Source organism: Sinocyclocheilus anshuiensis, unplaced genomic scaffold (assembly GCF_001515605.1).
Source record: "Sinocyclocheilus anshuiensis isolate Anshui unplaced genomic scaffold, SAMN03320099.WGS_v1.1 scaffold487, whole genome shotgun sequence".
Classification (NCBI taxonomy): Eukaryota; Metazoa; Chordata; class Actinopteri; order Cypriniformes; family Cyprinidae; genus Sinocyclocheilus; species Sinocyclocheilus anshuiensis.
Genome location: NW_015548240.1, coordinates 856980 through 867027, shown reverse-complemented (window position 1 = coordinate 867027; position 10048 = coordinate 856980). Strand labels below are relative to the sequence as shown.

General features: G+C 36.8%; 2 protein-coding genes across 2 annotated transcripts in view; both read right to left on the bottom strand.

The window, feature by feature from the left end:
• Positions 1-623, bottom strand: part of LOC107654964 (uncharacterized protein KIAA1522 homolog) — a 24038-nt gene extending 23415 nt beyond the window's left edge. Inside the window, exon 1 of the mRNA XM_016442315.1 lies at positions 404-623. The gene's annotated coding sequence lies outside the window, so the exon portion shown is untranslated. The remainder of the gene's footprint in view (positions 1-403) is intronic.
• A 4100-nt stretch (positions 624-4723) lies between these two features.
• The window catches only part of LOC107654963 (legumain-like), a 7513-nt gene continuing 2188 nt past the window's right edge, over positions 4724-10048 (bottom strand). Inside the window, exons 4-14 of the mRNA XM_016442314.1 lie at positions 9556-9637; positions 9380-9462; positions 9073-9148; positions 8487-8549; positions 8322-8388; positions 8113-8231; positions 7813-7902; positions 7268-7477; positions 6413-6583; positions 6261-6328; positions 4724-5797 (exon numbers count right to left, since the gene is read on the bottom strand). Coding sequence (XP_016297800.1) covers positions 5755-5797; positions 6261-6328; positions 6413-6583; positions 7268-7477; positions 7813-7902; positions 8113-8231; positions 8322-8388; positions 8487-8549; positions 9073-9148; positions 9380-9462; positions 9556-9637 — 1072 coding nt within the window. The 3' untranslated portion in view covers positions 4724-5754. The remainder of the gene's footprint in view (positions 5798-6260; positions 6329-6412; positions 6584-7267; positions 7478-7812; positions 7903-8112; positions 8232-8321; positions 8389-8486; positions 8550-9072; positions 9149-9379; positions 9463-9555; positions 9638-10048) is intronic.

The window sequence follows — 10048 nt, the reverse complement described above, 5'->3', positions numbered from 1 at the left end:
TATATATATAGATAAAATAAACACCAGACCTTACTGACAGGCAGTCATGAGGGTCTACAGTGGTCCTTTCTGTGAGATAATTTCCTGTTTATAGTTGTCACATGGCAACAAAATGGCTTCTTGCAAACAGGTTGCACCACACAATAATTTGGTACACTAATTACACACACACACACACACACACACACACACACACACACTTTATTTTTTACTGAAAGTAAAACCTATTTGAGACCAAAATATCAGGGAGCACACATTTTAATGATTAAACCCAAAGTACAAACACTGGAGCTAACTAAGAGTACAGAAAGCGTTTAGACACTTCTAACTTTAGTTCTGACTCTGCATTAAACTAATTACACAAGTTTTAGTGTCATGTTGGCAGACAGGGTAGGGCTGTTACCTGTAACTTCTGGATCCCTCAGTTTCCTTGTTTGGCGCAGTAAAATCCTTTACATCGGACGGCCCATGTGAATGTGGTCTGGAAAGTTCAGGTGAGGCATTTCCACGGTATTCCGGTTTTCTTAGGAAACTCTTGTTCCTTAGAGAGCGACCAGTCTTGAACAGTCCTTGCAGACTGTGCTCTCATCTGGCTTGAGAAACTCCTCTCTGCTCAATCCTCAAGAGGCTCCAGGTGAGAATTAAAAGGGAGTTTCCGAACGCTGTCAGGTCTTTATCGCTCAGTGGCGCCATCCCGCGGTCTCAGAACGAACAGACACTCACTTCCCATAGACGTGATTACGTAACACTGATTAAACGGCGTGAATGATTTATGTGTCATTAGTGACTTAGAGGACTTATTGCTATGGAGATGCTTAGTCATCCAGGACATCGTTTTATGAATTAAATAAAAATTAAATTAAATTCAAATCAATTATTGGAAATATTTTTAATTAAACAATTAAAACATATCAGCAGTAAAATTCGTTATAGGCTATACATAAAATAGATTCAATCTAATGTATATATAATGTATCTATTATATTAATATATGTATATAAGTGTCTTACACACAGGTCTAATGTTCAATTACAATTACCTGTTTTTAAGTGTCTGAGTAGGCTATGCAGTAAATACAGATGTAGTCCGGGATTTCATCGTGGTTTTATCAATATCAGGCAATCAGACATCCGTATTACCGCAACATCATACATCAAAGAACATGTCATCATTCCCACCACAATCACGTTCAAGATGATGGAGCTGCCTGCATGTATAAACACAATCCCACCATGATGAACATTGTGATCTTGTGGAAACCGCTGTGAGTCAAGTTTCCTGACTTGTGAAACGTGCTACTTTTTTTTGTGAGACTTGTTGAATTTTACCTCGTTGATTCTTGAATCATCACTTTCTGGTTTTGGATGGGCAGATCCAGCCGCTACATGCATTTCTCATATTTCTGTTGCATTATGAGAAACTTGCTATTTGTTACTATTTGTTCCTCCATGAAATATGCTATAGTATCATTCAACCCCATTATTCTAGATTAGGACAAAGAAAATAAAAATATGTAGATATACAATTATGTAGATCAGATTGATTTCTCGAGTGCATTGCCTGCTTGTTGAGAAAATCTTGCTAAAATGGACTTCGAGACCATTGAGAGCTGCTTCACACCTGTGAAACACACCTTCATCTGAACTGTGTTTCACATTTTCTCTGTTGTCAGATGAGGTTTACAGGTTAAAGGTAAAAATGCTACATTACAATTGCATATATATCATTCTTATGTAGTTACCAGGTGAAGAAAACAAAGAAAAATCACACAATGAGTGTACTAGATATTATGTAAGAAACTTGCAGCCTTTCAGTCTAATTTGTTGGTTTGTTTTCAGATAACATATAGGGCATGCACATGCATGAGAACTGCCAAGATGTTGTTTACTTTACCAGTAAATGTTATTATGTAGCTCATGAGACTTCTACCTAAACAGATCATAGCTCTACAGCAAAAAGAAGAAAATGAGAAGCAGGAGAGAAAGACATTTGAGTTGAATTGGACAAAATGGCAGCACAAACTTTCCCTTACATTGCAAAAATCAGACCTGATAAAATAGACATGCAGTAGACTTTCTTTGTGGCAACCTTTTTGTAAAAAAATAAAAATAAATTCAAATGGCACTGGCTTCTATGGTCAGATGAAACATAAAAAAAAGTTTTTTGGCAGCAAACCCAGCAGATGGATTTAGTACAAACAACACTCTAAAAAACACTGGGTTGGGTAAATATAGGACTGAACACATATGGGGTTAATTTTACCCAACAAATTGGGTTGTTTATTTAACCCATCATAATGTGTTGATTTAACCCAGCTAATGGGTTGATTCATTTTTATTATAATATAGCTTATTTTTTTACTTTATACATGAAATAATGTTTACAGATTAACTCAAATCCACTAAACTTTTGTAAAATACTCCACACAACCACTGGTTTGCATGATAACTTCCTTTATTTTCCTTTATTTATCATTTACAGCATTGTTTATCGTTTGTATGTATACATATTGCCTATTTTAACAAACATTAAAAGTAAATATTAAACATTAAACAGAAGTAATTCACGTGTAAACGACCAGTCTGTTATTCTGTTTCCACCGTATCTGAGCTGGCTCTCATGCCCAAGCTGGAGTCATGGTCGGTGTGAGTTGAATTACTGAAATGAACTTTTCCACGACATTCTAATTTATTGAGATGCACCTGTATGCTCATGGCTGAGACCGCCGCCCTGCGTTTTACTCATAGTCGAACTATACTGCCACTGCCTTCATAACCTGTCCAAAACAAACTACTCCACACAACTACTGATTTGCATGATAACTTCCTTTATTTTCCTTTATTTATATCATTTACAGCATTGTTTATATCGTTTTTAATATGTAGGCTATACATGTTACCTATTTAAACTTGTTTAACAAACATTAGATGTAAAAATGAAACATTAAACAGAAGTAATTCACGTGTAATCGACCAGTCTGTTATTCTGTTTCTACTGTAACGGCGCTTGTTCTCGTGCCCGAGCTGGAGTCGTGTTCGGAGGGGAGCTGCTAAAGGCTGGACAGCCGACCTGCGTTTCACTCTAGCCGAAACATGCTGTGACTCCATAACCTGGCCATAAACAAACAGTAAACAGCTCTGAGGACATATTTTAACATCCAAAGTTCTGTATCTTTATGAATAAAATCGTTTATTTTACGCAAAGCATCAGGCTTTTCCATCACGCGAAAAGACCGACGCGACACTCGTTTAGGTGATTCATACCACTCGCCTGTATGATGCTTTGCATAAAATTGAATGATAAACAGCACAGTAACAATTTTATAGATAAGAAAAATGTACACAAACCTGTATTTTACCGAAGAAATGCATCAATTCGATGGCGCTTAGAACTGTTCTCTCCAGAAGAGAAGGCAAAATCCTCGCTATAAATAACAACCGCTGGGTTACGTCTGACCCAGGATCTGTATTAAAACTACCCAAACATTGGGTTGTTATGTCTGACCCAGGAGCTGGGTAACACTAAAAAAACTACCCAAACATTGGGTTGTTATGTCTGACCCAGGAGCTGGGTAACACTAAAAAAACTACCCAAACATTGGGTTGTTATGTCTGACCCAGGAGCTGGGTAACACTAAAAAAACTACCCAAACATTGGGTTGTTATGTCTGACCCAGGAGCTGGGTAACACTAAAAAAACTACCCAAACATTGGGTTGTTACATTTGACCCAGGAGCTGGGTAACACAAAAACTACCCAAACACAGAAAAAATAACCCAAAAAAATGGCAGCATTTGGGTAAAAAAAAATAACCCAGGATTTTTTAGAGTGAAGGATAAAAAGTACCCCGTGCCTACGGTTAAATATACTGCTGGATCTTTAATGTTGTGGGCATGTTTTTCTGCCTGGACATCTTGTTCAGATGCATGGCATCATGGATTCTATCAAATATCAACATATAAAAAATCTAAACCTGACTGCCTCTGTTAGAAATCTTATAATGGGTCGTGGTTGGATCTTCAAGACAGTAATCCAAAACAAACATCAAAATTAACACAAAAATGTGTCACTGAGCACAAAACTAAGCTTCTGCCATGAACCTTCTGACCTGAACCCTACAGAAAATGAGTGAGGTGAACTGAAGAGAAGCACCACCAACATGGAGCTATGAATCTGAAGGATCTGTAAAGATTCTGTATAAAGGAATGGTCTCTGATCTCTTATCAGGTGTTCTCCAAACTCTTCAGGCATTATAGCAAAAAACATAGATGCTGTTATCTTGGGGAAAGGACGTTACAATAATTGAGTGCAAATAATTGTGGCCAACATGAACTAGAGAAAGCATTTATTTCACAGTGAGATTTTCTCCCCACTTTCAATTGTTTTACTTCAGTGATAGGTTAGAATGAATTTTTTGAATGAAAGATCAAAAGGATAAACAATGCAGATTTTTTTTCACAGCTGCCTTTGCTCATATTTACCAAGGGTGCCAACATTAGTGGAGGGCACAGTATTTGCAAATGTTCCCCACAACTAATGTGCTTAGTTTTGATGCTACAGTATATAAGAATTATTTCGATTTAATCTTGTATAGCAATATAAATAAGCAGTATGTTATAAGAACCAATGTAATAAACATTTCCATCTAGTAACATATATGTATTTCTCAACAGAATTAAGCTATAACTTGGACTAAAAGAAAACTAAAAAATACATTCAACAAATTCACTCAATTCAGGTTTAATTTTGCTTTTATATTCAATAACTCACTGCTTAACATTGACAGTAGTTCAGTGTACTGTTTCACAGAGTGTTTTAACCCATGTTGTCAGTGCAAACTCACTTTTCTTACAGAGCTCAAACTCCAGCAAACATTCCTCAAACATTACACCTTCCTTTAGCTTCAAATTACTCTAAACGGAGGGCACTTGACATAATAGCACAGCCTGACACATCAACCATTGCACTAAACACACCTGTTCATTAACTGCTCTAACTGCAGTTGTTTTGGAGCGGTGATCTCAGTTATTTAAGACACTTTTTGTTAAGTATGACCACAGACTTCAGATAGTTAGGTTAGTTTGCACTTTAGTTTGATAGGTATATATTTAGTCAATAACCAAAGAAGAGCTCCTTTGATTTTACTACTGGAGAAAAATTGGGTATTGTCATGGCTCAGTCAACAAGCAGATAAAAAAATAAAAAATAAAAATCTTAGTGCAGCATGTGGCTAAATGTGTCTATCTAGTGTTTGTTTCACATCGTTTGAATGCATCTATTCAACATCCTGTAAGATTGGACTTTATTCAGTGATTGGTCATTTGAATACTTTGGTTTCCAAACCATCTTAAGATATTTTTAATTATAATGACAGTAACTAAGGTGCAAAAAATTGCTATTGTGTCATTCTAAAGCTGCACTGTCAAAAAAATCTGTTGGTCTCATTGAGGAGGCATCTGAAGGGGGGGGGGACACAAATACACACAAAATATGAAAAAAAAAATCATAATTAGCGGCCCAAAGTGTCCATCAAGGGTCACTGGGCAGCATCTTAAAGCACATTTCTTTCTTAAAAAAAAAAATAAAGATCAGTAAAACAATCCCATTAAAAGTGCAAATTCTCATTAAAAGAAACATTTTCAAAAAGATAAAAATCAGTTGTGTGCGATGATACAGAATTCCCCACGGTCTGATTCTTTTGTGCAAAGTGTAGTCCATCTAAAATATGTCTTCAGTGGCTCACAAGTTCATGTTCCTACTGTCTGAAGTAACACACATCATCCATGGCTGCTGTGATTCTGTGAGAATGGACAGATGAGAGAGTTAAATAAACATTCTGCAACAAAACTTTACATACCTCACTATCGTGGGCAGGGGGCGCTATTTATTATGCAATCACACTTTGCAGCTTTTATAGTTCATTGTTAAAAAAAATGTAGACATCATTTGTCCTGGCCAAATTGCCGCCACTGGCCCTTGCCAATCATGGCCTCCTAATAATCCCCATTCATTGAATTGGCTCTATGACTCTCTCTCCTCTCCACCTGTAGCTGGTGTGTGGTGAGCACACTGGCGCCTTGTACTGTGGCTGCTGCAGCATCATCCAAGTGGATGCTGCACACTGGTGGTGGTTGAGGAGAGATCCCCCACATGATTGTAAAGCGCTTTGGGTGTACAGCAATACACAATAAAGCGCTATATAAATGCATCATTCATTCATTCATTCATTATCTAGAGAAAATGCATAAAATGTGTCTTTACCTCTGGGCCTGGTATCCTCCCTGACACAGGTTTACTAAAGCATACAGGTGTCTCAGAGCATATTCATACTGCAATAAGAGAGAAGAGATGTCACACACACAGCAAAGCACAAGTAAATCATGCAGTTGAAAGAGAACAAGGACTGTTCATACCTCCTGCTGGTGCCAGTTGAAGCAGTGTTTCTTGTAGTGCTTGACAGCAGTTTTATAACATTCATACTCTGTGAGTTCTTCACGTCCTTCCAGGTAATCCTGCACTTCCTCGTTCTCCTGCACCACATGCTCTACGATCTTACGCATGGTATTACCAAGCAGCTCCCGCACCTACACACACAAACAAACAAACATCAAATCCATTATAATATGATCATCTTGACTGAAATCTATTTCACACACATCACTTACAGTATATGTTACATACACTAACATTTAAAAGTTTGGGGTCAGTAAGATTTAAGTTTTTGAAAGTAGTATTTATGCTCACCAAGGCTTAGTTTATTTGATCAAAAACACTTTTAATCTGCAATTTTGTTTATTTAAATACATTTTTAAAAAGTAAATAATTTCTGTGATGCTAATGAACAATCTTCAGCAGCCATTACAACAGTCATCAGCGTCACATGAGCCTTCAAAAATTATTCTAATTGCTGATCTGGTGCTCGAGAAACCTTTCTTATGATTATGAACATCAACGTTGAAATCGGTTGTGCTGCTTAATATTTTTGTGGAATTCATAATACTTTTTCAGGATTCTTTATTTAATAGAAAGTTCAAAAGAACATCACTTATTTTAAATGCAAATCTTTTGTGACATTATAAATGTCTTTACTGTCAGTTGATCATTTTAATGCATCCTTGCTGAATAAAAGGATTTATTTAATAAAAACAGCTTACCAAATTTTTGAACAATGAATTAACTTTTAACACTTAAAATAAATGAATAAATAATTCTCTGTTTAAATTTAAAATTAATCTGTTTAAATCTGTTTAAAAAGCAGTGCTTCAAACCTGTAGATGTTCATGGATTTCTTTCATGTAACCGACAACAGCATTAAAGTCATTGGTCTTCTGGAGTTTTCTCTTCATGATTGCAAGGGGCACATCAGGGCTGCTCACGAGGTCATGTTCAGTAATCACAGGCAACGACACAGGCTCGGGTGCCTTATCAAGACCTTTCGAATTACCCTGGAACGCAACCACCTTCATGTGGGACAGCGTCTAAAACACAAACAAACCAACAGAGTTACATCTGGCAAGCACAGGCATGCAGACAGAACTCAGAACAGCATTTATGCTTTTATTAAACACTTCCTTGTCAATAAAGTGCACATGACTATGAACGGAAACTTTCCAAACTAGCCAGGAATGTGAGACATTTAGCTATTTAGTAATGAATTACTTTGCAGCACAGATAATTGAGCCCTCACTAATGCTGATCAACCTTGCAATTGGTGCTTGGTAGTGTAAAGACAGTGTGCTTTTTCTTAATGCATGTGCTAATTTTTAATATTTACTAAATGTCTTTTACATCTTAGACAGTGTAAGTGTATTACCTTGTTTCCATACTGCATCACATGGCTGGTGTTGGTTTTGGTCTTTACGATCTTGAACTGTTTGGCCAAAGTCTCTTTGCTCAGATCCTCCTAAAGAAACAAACACACAACATCATTTAAAACACCTTTCCATTGTCTGGTCTGCATGACTCCAGATTCTTTCTGGATGTCTGTATTCAGGGTTGTGAGATGCTCTGCTATCAATATGATCAGACTGCTCATGCTGAATAAATGCTCTTCTTTTCTAACTTTCTTAAATCTGGACCTAAACAAAGTTCTCTGTCAGATGTGTGTACTAACCACATCGGAGTCTTCCATCCAGTTGACGCTGTACCAGTCTCCCAGGTAGGTGTCTCTGGCCTCATCATAGTAACAGGCATATGAGGACTCGTCAGGGTTGGCAGCGGTGGTAGCATAGACTGAGATACAAAGAGAAAGTAGACACAGGTTATATGTATGGTATTATTTACACACAGCAGCATGTATGATGGTGTTAAAGAAACACTCACCATTAATGTCAACCGGCAGAGGCGTCATCATAGAGCCAGATTCACAGGCCTCAACATAAAACACCATCTATGTGTGCGCGAAAGGATTTATTAAAAAAACTAAATCTTTGAAAAAAAAAAAATAATAATTATTGTATCATATGAGCAAATACATGTAACAGTCACCTTCTTGTATTTGTTGTTTTGGTGCATGTACTTGATGGTTTCCATCAGGTCCTCTACATGAAGCTAAAAACAGAGAAAAGTAGAAGAATGATTTACTGCAAGTTTCTATAGATGAAAGCCACCTATGAGGTACTTACAACATTCCCATTAATGTATAAACATGTCACTCATAAGGAAGTTAAGCAATAACTCCCCCACCCGATGATCATGCACAATTACTGGAAAAGTTGTCAGTGCAGCAAGTTGACAATGCGACTCAGCTAAACCTGCTGTGAGTTAAATGTGTTACTCATTATATGAGATCTTTCTATGTCAGCTGACCTACTTCAGGCGTATCTTCAGAGGCGGATGAAAAAACATCTGGGATTTTTTGTTTGTTTGTTTAAATTAATACATATATATTTTTTCAAATAAACTATTTACTTATGTTGATTTTATAATTTGTAATGAAACTAGAAAAATATATAGAATAGAATCATTTACACTAGTGGTCTTAGACTTTTGGAAAGAACGGTGTAGTGTGCGTAAAAAGGATCTGAAAGGATCTGACTCAGCTAGATGACCGCAGGAAGCAGAAAGTGCTTACATCATCATTAGGGAAGGCCAGCAGACCTGGGGCTCCATGATCAGTGAAATACACAAACACATGATCATTTGGACCGCTGCCAGGAAAAAGAAGAATTAAAAAATGCACTGAGAAATTAAAGTATATAATAAGACCAGTTTTTCCACATATCTGACTCAACATGCACAAACAGAGACAAAAGAGACTGAGATTTCACAGGAACTGAGGGCAAAAAATGTAATAAGACACTAAAATCTACTAAAAGCTTATTTACATTTCAACAACATGCTAATGACGTCTAACCCCCTCTGTTTTTATGGGACCTTGCCTTTTCAGCACTTTTCCAGAGCCTCCCTTCACACTGGCAGCATCACCTTTCAACACCGCCAGGAAGTTCTGAGGAGTCACGTCCTATATAACAAACACACAACATTATTAAATGGATGGCAAACACACCACTTACTACTTCAAATCTCAGATTCAGAGGTGCACGTATTGACTCACATCACCAGTGTAGTCCTTCAGCACTCCTTTGTAAACATCTGATCCATTGGGTCTGTTTATGATCACTCCTGGAGTAGGGTTACTGGACACACACAAAAACATGGTCATATGAACCTCTGTACTGAAAAGGCTTTTGGTTTTTAATGAGCAAAACTGGCAAATTGATTCTTAAAAGCATAAATATAAAAAGACCACAAACAATAATAAAAAGACCTCTTTCTTCTCAACTTATCAAACACAGGTTAAAATTTAACCCCTAAACCATGTGACTAAGCCAACTATCAGATAACACATCGCTTTCTTTCATTGTTTAATTCAGCCGCAACACCTGACCTACATATGAATTTATAAAAAAGCCACTAAAGCAATAACTGTCAAGCTGTGCAACTTCCAATAAAAATATAGGCCTAAAGGTTAAAATGTGTGTGTGTGTATGTGTATGTGTATGTGTATGTGTATATATATATATATATATATATATATATATATATAT